Here is a 12,508-nt window from a genome sequence, read left to right as displayed (position 1 = left end):
AGTTGTATGAAAGGTTGGACACTAAGGAGGGAGAAAAGGACCTGTACCGATTGGCTAGACAGAGGGACCGAGCTAGGAAAGATGTGCAGCAGGTAAAGGTGATAAAGGATAATGAGGGAAACATACTCACAAGTGAGGAGAGTGTGTTGAGGAGATGGAAAGAGTACTTTGAGGGGTTGATGAATGAAGAGAATGAGAGGGAGAGAAGGTTGGATGATGTAGGGATAGTGAATCATGAAGTACAATGGATTAGCAAGGAGGAAGTAAGGATAGCTATGAAGAGAATGAAGAATGGAAAGGCTGTTGGCCCAGATGAGATACCTGTGGATGCATGGAGGTGTTTAGGTGAAATGGCAGTGGAGTTTTTAACCAGATTGTTTAATGAAATCTTGGAAAGTGAGAGGATGCCTGAGGAATGGAGAAAAGTGTTTTGGTACCGATTTTTAAGAATAAGGGTGATGTGCAGAGCTGTAGTAACTACAGAGGGATTAAATTGATCAGTCACAGCATGAAGTTATGGGAAAGAGTAGTGGAAGCTAGGTTAAGAAGGGATGTGATGATTAGTGAACAGCAGCATGGTTTCATGCCGGGAAAGAGCACTACAGATGCGATGTTTGCTCTGAGAGTGTTGATGGAGAAGTACAGAGAATGTCAGAAGGAGTTGCATTGTGTTTTTGTAGACTTGGAGAAAGCATATGACAGGGTGCCTAGAGAAGAGTTGTGGTATTGTATGAGGAAGTCAGGAGTGTCAGAAAAGCATGTAAGAGTGGTACAGGATATGTACGAGGGTAGTTCGACAGTGGTGAGATCTGCGGTGGGAGTGACGGATGCATTTAAGGTGGAAGTGGGGTTACATCAAGGATCAGCTCTGAGCCCTTTCTTATTTGCAATGGTGATGGACAGGTTGACAGACGAGATCAGACAGGAGTCCCCATAGACTATAATGTTTGCAGATGACATTGTGATCTGTAGTGAGAGTAGGGAACAGGTGGAGGAGTCCCTGGAGAGATGGAGATATGCTCTAGAGAGAAGAGGAATGAAGGTCAGCAGGACTAAGACAGAATATATGTGTGTGAATGAGAGGGAGGATAGAGGAATGGTGAGGATGCAAGGAGTAGAGGTGGTGAAGGTGGATGAGTTTAAATACTTGGGGTCAATAGTTCAGAGTAACGGTGAGTGTGGAAGAGAGGTGAAGAAGAGAGTACAGGCAGGATGGAGTGGGTGGAGAAGAGTGTCAGGAGTGATTTGTGACAGACGAGTACCTGTAAGAGTGAAAGGGAAGGTCTACAAGATGGTAGTGAGACCAGCTATGTTATATGGGTTGGAGACAGTGGCATTGACAAAAAGGCAGGAGTTTGAGCTGGATGTGGCAGAGTTAAAGATGTTAAGATTTGCACTGGGTGTGACGAGGGTGGACAGGATTAGGAATAAGTATATTAGAGGGTCAGCCCAGGTTGGAAGGTTTGGAGACAAAGCCAGAGAGGCAAGATTACATTGGTTTGGACATGTGCTGAGAAGGGATGTGGAGTATATCGGGAAAAAGATGCTAAGGATGAAGCTACTAGGTAACAGGAAAAGAGGAAGGTCTAAGATAAGGTTTATAGATGTGGTGAGAGAGGACATGCAGGTGGTTGGTGTGACAGAGCAAGATGCAGAGGACAGGAAGAAATGGAAACAGGTGATCTGCTGTGGCAACCCCTAACGGGAACAGCCAAAAGAAGATGATGATGATGATGATGATGACTAATGACAGACTACCATTTCATACACTAATGACAGACAGTACCATTTCGTACAGTAATGACATACATTACCATTTCATGCACTAATGACATGCATACCATTTCATAGTTCTTATTGTTCACCAAATGCAAGTTAATATAAAACCTGTTGTTCTATTAATTTTTTAGGTTAATCGAAGTAATATTTAAAAACTGTTTATAATTTTGGGCCTTTGACCCCCCTTTATGTTTAGCTTCATCCAGAATTCTTTAGCAAAGAAGTTGAGAGGTAAACATGGAGCATATCATGATCAGCACACACTAAGAATGCGTGATTTCTCTTTTCCTATAGACTATATATATTCTGCAAGCAATCGCATGGTTACTCTCAAATGAAAAATATGATTAATATAACTGTTAGCTCATTGAGATGTAGTGGCAAGGATTTGTGATATAGCATACAAGGCCCTAGAAACTTTGGTATAGCAGAAAAATATCTGCTGCTGCAGATGCTCGATTCAAAATGGATTGATAATAGCAGACCCATATGCCTTGGACAATGTGGTCCTACTGATCATCACTGTTCTTGTTTCCCCACCATCAAAGCTGCTACCATCTATGATTGTGCTCAAGATGGGACTGGAGAGAGCACATTACAGGTCACTTTTAACACATTCATCCCCATATGAGCCACTGGAGCTGGAATCATGTTTTTTCCATTCAGGCACAGTTTGGCTAACAAGCTGCTGCCAGAGAATGCAAAGCATGTGTGTGTTTGCAGCTGCCATTTCTTTTGTGATTGGTGTAATGCATGGATGTGACCTGTATCATATGTGACCACATTCATGGTGATGGGGACATGCTCCCTTGAGTTTCAGTATTACTGCAGTCATTTGCCAGCTCAGCAATGCCAGCAATCAGATACATAGATGTTCTTGCAACAGTCCTGATATTAAGATAATAGAGAGATATAGGGAAGACATTTCTACATAAGACAAATAGACATGCATCAATGTGTATTGTTATATCAGGAACTTGCACCTATTTACAGGCATGTGTAACTTCTGCACCAACAGAGAAGATCCCGAAAAAGATGCAGGATGTTTGAGACAAGAAATGCTGGTAAGTGCGATACACAACATGCAAGCTCATTGACCACACAATATCTGTCATTGACAGCAGTTTAAGCTGGACCATCCTGATCTGCTGATAAGCAAGTATATGTTTCCTGGAATTATGTAGTTACAGAACAACACTGATATCAGTGTTGTGCAATTAAAACAAAAGGTGGTATTTAGAGGAACAGCACATACATGCAAGTGGGAGAGTTGGGTTGCAATATCAATGCTCTAACCATGTATCATGAAGCTGGAGCCTCAGAGGGAGACCAGATAATCTTTGAAACAATTTAATGTAACTGGAGTGGCCCACTGCAGATGGCATTTCAAACTGCCTTGTGACCATAGCCAATCTTTCAGGCCACACTCTCAGCCATAAAACAATAGTCTCATTCCACTCTACCATAACAACTCATTCTCTACAGAACTGAAAATGTCATGTCACAATCATCATGCAGTCATCTCCTGCCAAGACGCATGTGAACAAAAAAGTAATAATGGAGTTAGATATTTATATACAGAAATGCAAAGGTGGTATTAGTATGTGCAGTTCTCATCCACATACAGGTCTCCAGAACAAAGCTTAACTATTTAAAGATGTATACAGGTGAATGCTGGTCAAATGTTAGTGAGCTACACTTGCCACCTGGATTCTTCAGTAAGCATGGGATACTGTTTATATTTAGGCTAGCTCACCGTCTAGATAATAGCAGTTATGTAGTCAGCCGTGCACATTTGTGAATGGTTGTTGAATATAGAACTGCACATGAATACAATACATACAAGGTAGACAACTCTAGACCAACTCTCAGACACTCAATGCAGTTTTCTTTCAGCACATAGTTGTTAGTATGGCCAGATTATCAATGTGCTTTAATTAGTGAGTGTTAAGGAATCTCATTAAATTCATTTGGGTCAAATGCATATGATAAAGTAATATGTGACCCATATATCTCACATTAGTTGGTATGTCCTAATCATCATCTTCATCAACCACAACAGCACCCCCCTTTCCCCCATTTTCTACCTGGAGTTTTGGGGGGGTTGGGTCAACCATCGCCACCTCTCCTAATTAACTGTCACTCTCCTACCTTCTTTGAAAGTTAAGTCAGTTAATATAATTCAATAATAACACTGCACTTCTAAATATTGCTTTTTTTACTTATTCTCTCTGGTATTTGTATAAAAGGGCATGTGTATAACTTCAGTCTTTAAACAGGAGAATCACTGAGTATAAGAAAATATGTGGCGGGATGTGCTGCTGTTTTCATAAATGCAAATACCTATGTTTTTCATGTTGATCTCTGCTGCAGTAGCCTTACCTATATGAGTTATACCCTGCAAGGACGTAACAGATGGCCATATTCCATATTCCAAAGTTTCAGGGCATCTTCTACATGGACAGATAAGTTCTCTTTGGGGTGAAAAACTTCCTTTCTAAAAAAAAAAAAATGTGTTCATTTGCTAACACGTTTCAGTTTAGGAAAGTTATTTTAAAGCTAAGAGCTATTGCTTTAACGGACTGTCATGAGACTGTATTGCACACTTAGATGGGTGCTTTTTCATGCCATTTTAAAAGCTGTTTAAAGTATTTAAAAACCTTTTTTCTGTGGAGAATTTTTTTGGGACTGGTAGTACTTTTTACTGTGTTTTTTTTGTGTGAAAAAAATGATTCTTAAAGACTAAACTTTTACCAGCTTTTGCTGCTTGTTTGCTCTAGGAAAGAGGCGTACTTTTCAACTTGACCATGGAACAAGTTGTTGGTCTCACAGTTAGTACTTCTTCCAGCCACAAAAAAGAAAAAAGTTAATCAAGCAGTCTTTGCCACCACAGCAGACTAGCAATTTGCCTTAGCTGCAGGTGAGTGACTCTGCTGTGGCCATTAGTTGTGCCTCAGATCACTCATATTTTATCTGGACACCTTTGATATAGCACCTACAGCCACTATGGACCAGGTGCTGGGAATTAGCTACCTCCTCAGTGGTTGATGGAATCTCCTCAGTGGGCAAGGTAGAGCCACTCTTGTTGGTTTTGGTTGAGGGAACAGGAAAGGCTTCCCTGTTCTATCTGAATCTTGTGCTTATCCCTGGGGAAAGCCCCTGCTGCCATTAATAAGATTTTTGGCCCCCTTTTTTCCAGTCAAAAAGAAACAGAAAATGAAATACGTATCTGCTCCTCCTAAAATTTCATTGGACAGGAGAAATTTACTGGGGCTGGCTCAGGGTTTAATTCAGGCTATTGTTCCTTCTTATAAAATAATTTCTGGTAAAAGAAAGAAGGATACCTCTTTTCCTGAAGAGATTCAATATTCTGAATCTGGAGAGGAAGTTGATGGGACAGATCAAGGTTTTCTCCTCAGATTTCTTACTCAGACTCAGAGGAGAGTAGAGTTTCTGATTCGACCTGTAGGAGTTTTTCTTTCTCGGAGACTATCTCCAGATTTTCCCAGTGTTTTCTGTGGGAGAACACTGAGGTTTCTCAGTCCCTCAGAAAATACTATGAGCTATTACAGGAGGAATTTCCAGAACCTTCACCTATTCCGTCAGTTCTGTCAGCTTTAGAGGATTTTTGTTTTACTGCCTGCCATTTTTCTGGCAGTCAGCCAGCTGCTTCTAAAATGGCAGGTAAAATGTATGTGTTCCTTAATGTTTTAAGTTTTAATCCACTCTTACCAAACTTGACCCATCTGCTATAGCTTTAGTTAATTCCAATTCTATTCCTTCTGGTAAGGGTGGGAAGATTATGGATAAGAATAGGACAAAAACGTGCATGCTTCTGCAACACTGATTTTCCGAATTTTCAGTTGTCAGGCTCATATAGGTTCATATGGTCATAGGAGGTTACTAGGCTAGTGGCCCTAGAGCCTTTATAAGCCTAGCCAAGTTAGTCCTGGGTTGCCGCAAATGTCTTTGGTTAGATGGATGTACTTTACAGATCAGCACCGACTACCCCTGTTCATGAGGGACATGGGTACCACCTCTGGGGTGGATTTGTGGTCACTCATCCATTTGTCCAGGTAAAACTTGAATAGAGTCATCAAGGAGGTCTACTTCACATGAATTGGAAGTTTATTCCAGAGCAACAGCAACAGCAATCTCTGGGAGACATACCTGTCTGGTCAGCATGTTTTATTAATGCCACTGGCAAGGTTTAGATCCCAAGAGCAAGTGGCTCTTGTGCAATTTGCTATGCTAATGTGCAGCATTTCCATCAGGTTAGGGTCAGAGATTGTCCTGTAGGCCAGGCACAAGTAGTTTCTCAGTAGCCTATATGATACAGAGTACAGTGGCAGGGCTTTTAGTCTATCCATGTAGGACATGGTTTGGAGGCCCTGTATCTTCTTAGTGAGAAATCTCTATGGTATTTCCAATTGCTGTAGGCATCTGGTGAGATACATGCAGAAGGGATCATTGTACTCTATTAATGGTTTGATTATGGTCAAGTAAAGTGGGGTTATAACATCCTTAGACCTGATTGCAATACCTTTAATTATGAGATGTGTAATGTAGAAGGTTTTCCTTAATACCGTAGAAACCTGGTGGTCAAAGTTTGTTTGACTAATTGTGAAAGTATGAAGAATGTTTTGTCTGAAGTTTCTTTCTGTGAGAAAGCTTCTTCTTGTGAGAAAAATCTGTTTGAAATTATTTAGTTTCTTCTTTTGTACAATTCATTGTCTGCTCTGTGTTTGTGATTCAGTTGATATTTCTTCAAGGGCTTTGGCCACTGGTACTTTGATGAGGAGGTTTGAAATAATTTTATTTTATCTTAAAGTTGTGTATAACTTTCACATAGTGGACAACTTTGTAAATACTTTAGTTGTGTTATGTTTTTTGTTATTTTGTTTTGTATTATTGCTGAATTTCTATTATACATTTTATGTAACTGATTACTTATATTTCAAAATCAATAAACTTGTTTATAAAAAAAAAATATGAGATTTTAAATTATTCCTTGGAGAGAGATTTAGTTTTTGGCCCCTCAGCTGTAAGCATGATCAAAAAGTGTGATGAGATGAGTAAGCTGATATAGGGAATTTCTAAGATTTTTCAGCCCTTCTTTTCCAAATTTTCAAAAGGATTCTCTTAACATAATCCAATTTTGGTCAAAAAATGCATGTAAACACTTTTAAGAAGAAATGGTAAGGTATTCCAAAAAGAATTCAGGACCCCCTCCCCCAGAAAAACAAGGACAGTCCAACAAGGCAGCATATCTACTTATGAGGGCTTGTCTCCCCCCAGCAGTCCCTTTTTTCTTCCCTTCCAGAAAGACAGAATCACCATTTTTCTCTTTGGCAACAAACAGTTTCAGACAAATGGATTCTGAAGGTCATGCATCATGGTTACAGATGGCAGTGGGAGGAAAATTCTCCTTGCCAGGGAGTAATCCCTCTTCCACCAGATCAGACTGTTTTATTTCCACCTATCCTTCATAACACGCTGTCCCATGGTGTGATACAACTAGTTCCTCCTTCCCAGGATGTTTTTAGCGCCAAAGGAACAAAATGCTTGGAAACCATTGCTGTGTCTTTCGTTCCTAAACATGTTTGTTATATTGCCCCAGTTCAAAGTGCTGTCACTTCACAACCTGTTACCTCTTCTTCCTCATTCATGTCTCCTAGTAATTTTAGATGTTAAAGAGGTTCATCTTCACATCCTTATTCTTTCAGACTGCAGGTGTTACTTAAGGTTTTCTGTGTCTGGATCACATTATCAGTTCTCTGCCTTAACCTTTGGACTATTCACTGCACCAAAATTGTTCAGAAAGTGTCTAGATTCAATTATAGCTCATTGTAGGGTACAGTGTATTCACATATTCCATATTTAGAAGACTTGCTTATCTCTGCAGTCTTTTTCAAAGTGTCAGGCATCTCTCACTTACACAAGCTGGGATTTCAAGAGAATATTCAACATTTTTTTGACCCCATCACACAAGATTTAGTGTCTCAGCTAGGTACTTCAGTTCAAAGAAGCCTTCTTTTCACAGGAAAAATATATCTATAACTAGGTCTGTTTCTAAGGTTTATCACTCAGATTTTGGTCACTGTGAGGGAATACCTTAAGCTTTTGGGTGTCATGTCACCTATGAGTCTCATGATACCCCTGGAAAGACTGTGAGAAAGATAGAATGGTATCGAAAGTGTCTTTGGTCTCAGCAGCCAACATCCTGTGTTGTTTCAAATCCCAGTGCTGAGTTTTGTCAGAAGGAAAAATCATTTGATGGAGACAGCAAATATCCTTAAATCCAGGTCACCCCTTATCTTTCCCTGTGCCAAGGAAGTTAGTCACCAACAAAGCTTTGGACTCTGCCTGAGGAGCAGTTTCAGAAGGGATAAAATGCAAGGTGTGTGGGACACCAAGGACATAAGCAAGTAGACAAATATAAAAGAGATTCTTGCCATGATCAACGCACTCAACTCTTTGAATCATCTTTGGTCCCACGGGACGTCTTCAAGTTGTTACAGACAAGCAAGGGGGGATTGGGTCATACAGACTAACCATGTTAGCTTGGGATATAACTTCACAGTGCAGTATCACTCTGCAGGCATCTTACATTCTGTCACAGCAAAGCTGCGTGGCAGACAGACTAAGCAGGATCAGACAGACCCTCATGAATGGAAACTAGATATTGGGGGTTCTTACAAGATTTGATCCATCTATGGGGAATTACATAAGTAGACCTATTTGTTTGCTCTCTGAACAATCAACTGTCAGGATTCTGCTCCAGAACTCCATGCAAGAAAGCCTAGAAGACATATGCCATTTCCTTTCCTAGGACAGGAATGTTCCTGTATGCTTTTCCACTCTTTCCACAGATATCCAGGGTACTTCTGAAGATCATTGTGGTGACTCCTTTCTGGCCCAGGCAACAGCTGTTCTTCTCTTTTGAAAAAAGCCAGAGGAAATTACTACAAACTTACTGACAGACTGGATCTACTCAAACAAGATTAGGGGTGTTTGATACATCTTGACCCAAAACAACTTCAGTTGACTGCCTGGATAATAAGTTCTTAACTCCCTTTAGACACCTGTTACTGAGGATGTGCACCAGGTACTAATGGAGGCAAGAAAGCCTTCTATAGAACATACATTAGCAAATGGAAAAGGGTTTTCTAGTTGGTGTTAACAACATAACCAGCACCCATTCATAGATAGTTATTTTCTGGTTTTACAATGCATTTCTTACTCCTCCGTCAAGGTTTATTTATTGTCCATTTCAGCATGTCTTCCCATGTAGTCTCCTCTTTCAATGCATTCTCATGTTAAAATGTTTTTGAAAAGGGTTTAGCATAGAAGGCCTCCAAGGAAGCCAGTGGCCCCTTCTTGGGATCTTAATTTTTTGTTGAGAAGCTAGCACTTGTTCCATTTGAACCATCTAATCTGTCTGACTTCAGGTTGTTAACATGGAAAGCAGTATTACTGATTGCTGTGATCTCTGCAAGAAAGGGGATCTAAGTTGCAAGCTCTTATGGTGAAGCAACCCTACGAGGATAGGATTTCTTTGAGAATGAATCCTTATTTTGTGCCTAAAGTGGTATGCGAGTTTACTTTAAACCAAACTTTCCATCTTGCCATTTTATTTCCTAAGCCTAAAAATGAGGGAGAAAGGATACTCCATTCATTGGATGTTCATAGACAATTATTGACAGAATTAAATCTTTCAGATCTTTGGATCAATTGTTTAATTCTTGTGAATGTAAGAAGGAGGAACAACCTGTGTCAAAGAAGACTGTTTCCAAATGGTTGTCTAAGGCTATTACTGTCACAACAAAACTATTCCAGACAGGGTCAAGGCCCACTCTATCAGGGTCCTGGCTTCATATATGGCTTTTTGGAAAGGGTTGGATTTTAGAAGAATTCCAGAAGCAACTTGGCCCTCTGTAAATACTTTTGCAAAGCACTATAGGATTAATTCCTTCTCTAGGTTTAGATCAGGCTTCTCTATAACCATTCTCCAGGGGCTTTTGGACTCTGTTCCTTCCACCTTACACAATTGGTAATAATGGGAATAGACTACTGCAACAATGATCAAAATGAAGAACATATTACAGTTTTGTAAGAAAACTTACAATAACAATAGATGTTTGAACGATCAGTGCTACAGTAGCTGCTCCCTTCCTCCATCATGTTTCTTGGTGTGTTGTTTTTGTCACGGTGTTTAGTTTTTTATTCCTAGCATTGTCCATTTAGGGCTCAGCCTCCCTGTCTCTGACGGCATGAAAGCTCTGTAGGACTTGGCATCCAAACCTTTCTTTTTAGTCATCTCATCTCAAGGGACTAATGGTTTGGTGCAAGGAAGGTGCCTTGAAGCACTGCAAGCTGGCCAGCTGTTATACCTTTGCAGGATCTAACCCATATAGCTTAGGCTACTGCAGCAGTGACCATTCAAACATCTTTTGTTATGGTAAGTTTACTTATAGAACTGTGTTTTCACTTGTTTCATTACCTCAAAATGTATTGGGGATGACCTGAGCTTGTTTATAACTATATGAGTACAAATTTACTCAGTTTTGTTTAGTCTCATGAAATGTTTCCAAACTGGGAAACTGGATGCTGAATAACAGATGAACTTGTACCTGACACAAAGCTCAGGGCACTTGCCTTAATCAGAAGAAAATGTGATTTCTTTCTTGACAGTTTATTTTAAGGTAGAGCCGGTGAAGTTCATGGAGGCCTACAAAAAAATGCATAATCTTTATGGATGATAGTAATGATTGTAGAGGAAAATGTTTTACTTTTGATAGTGTTTATAGCTAAGTAAATAATTATCAATACATTCAATACAAAAAGTTACAAAGTGTTACAGCTGTTTCAGTAGATTTAGTCATGTTTTTGTGATTTATGGGAATAGTGGAATCAACCCCAAAAATTAATAGTATAATAAATGACAAGAAAAGGCATATATCAGTTTGACTTACGTTATACATATAACTACTGATGCTACATCTCACTAAATGATCCTAATGGCTTTCACAGATAGGCCTCTGAAGTTTACATCTCTAGATTAATCCAAACATTTTACTAAACATATTGCTTAATTGTCAGAGCAAACACAGCCAATATTCTTGATTTCCTCACTGCCAGTCAAAACAGCACAACAGTAACGTTTGCATCTAGAATTATTCACTCTTTAAATTCAACCAAATAAATGAAGTTGCTTTTACTAATGAACATCCATTTATGTCTCTCTCACAGTTGAACTTTGTAGTACCTGAAATCAATGGCCTACTACAGGGAAAAAGGCAAATACATATTTTTATCACTACTAGTTAATATATATTTTGTGTCACATCAATATGACAAATAATAATATAATGCCATAAAACAAAATTCCTATCAGGTCTGATTATGATGCTTTAAGACGAAACCTACATCACAAGAAATTTTTATCTGAAAAGGTTATTTGCCTTAGAAAGGCTATAGTTTTCCAAGTTAACTGCCATTATAAAACTCCTGATTTCTAAATAAGAAACTGATCTGTAATTGAGTTGTGAACAAGGATGTAAAGAAGGGAGTCAGTGTGATGCAATATGACTCATTCTTTACATAATTAAAGTAACTTTAGGATTACTGTTATTGAGATCTTTGGATACTTTTATTGTTCTGTTTAATAAAATCAGTGTGCACATACAAATAAGTGTTGTCTTTATGGCTTTCTGTTATGTTTAGCAAAGATTCACAGCACACTAATTCTCAAAATAGCATTAGTTACATCTATTAGTAAACCATTTGGCATGACTAGTCAACATGAGGATGACAAAACTGAAGAGGTAAATAAGTCATCCAATCATTCTCAACAATATGTTTTTTTTGCAAACAAAGATACTAATAAAAATGTTGGAAATTCAGCATCAAGAGAGCCATGTTTGGATATTCTGAAGCAAGTTAATGTGAGCTAGATATTCTAAGGATTAGCAATGTCTACAAAACAATTGAAGACATTTGGTAAACAAATGCATTTGATTCATATCAGTGTCAACATATGTCTGTCATACTGCTATAACCATTAAATCATTACCATGAAGAATATTCCCGAGACAGACACCATGAGACGACTCAGCTTGTCTGTAAATGGTTGGAATGGCTCTGGTTTTCCTGTGATTGGATTGACCCGTTCCATTTTAGAATATTTTGCTTCAAATTGAGGGCGAAGTTCTTCCTGTGCAATATAAGATCAATAGAATATCATGTTGTTAGTTTTCTCATTATAAATATCACTACTGGTAATAACTGGTATGAAATTAATTAAATTTGAACAGCAAGCATGTTTTTGGATAACATTATGGAGATAATATAAAAATAAAGTGATACTCTACTGAGATTGTGACCTTATCATAATGACATGACCCGTATGTTCATGTGATCCTTAAAACTTGGAAAGTTCATCTTTTTTAACTTGCCTTGAGAGGCAGGCAAATAATAATCCAATTTTCTTTTGATCAATTACAGTTTCTGACTGGGAGTACAAAAAGCAAATGAAATGACAAAGTATAAGGCCACAAAATGCAGTGTAAAAATAATGAATTTAGAAGAATAATTGGATATCTACTACAAATCCAATTAGTTTGAAATAATGGCATATCGAGAAGGAAATACTCAAATACTCAATGAAAAAATACTTAAATAAAGAGAACAAAGATCTAGTATTACTGTGATGCCCACCACTGCTGCC

General features: G+C 38.7%; 1 protein-coding gene across 1 annotated transcript in view; it reads right to left on the bottom strand.

Moving 5' to 3' along the window:
* ANO3 (anoctamin 3) overlaps nt 1–12,508 on the bottom strand; it is a 3,574,693-nt gene that overhangs the window by 430,754 nt on the left and 3,131,431 nt on the right. The window contains exon 16 of the mRNA XM_044059352.1: nt 11,855–11,995. Within this exon, the coding sequence (XP_043915287.1) occupies nt 11,855–11,995 (141 nt within the window). The remainder of the gene's footprint in view (nt 1–11,854; nt 11,996–12,508) is intronic.

Source organism: Protopterus annectens, chromosome 17.part0 (genome assembly GCF_019279795.1).
Source record: "Protopterus annectens isolate FY-2018-M chromosome 17.part0, PAN1.0, whole genome shotgun sequence".
NCBI lineage: Eukaryota > Metazoa > Chordata > Ceratodontiformes > Protopteridae > Protopterus > Protopterus annectens.
This window is presented reverse-complemented; position numbering and strand designations above follow the sequence as displayed.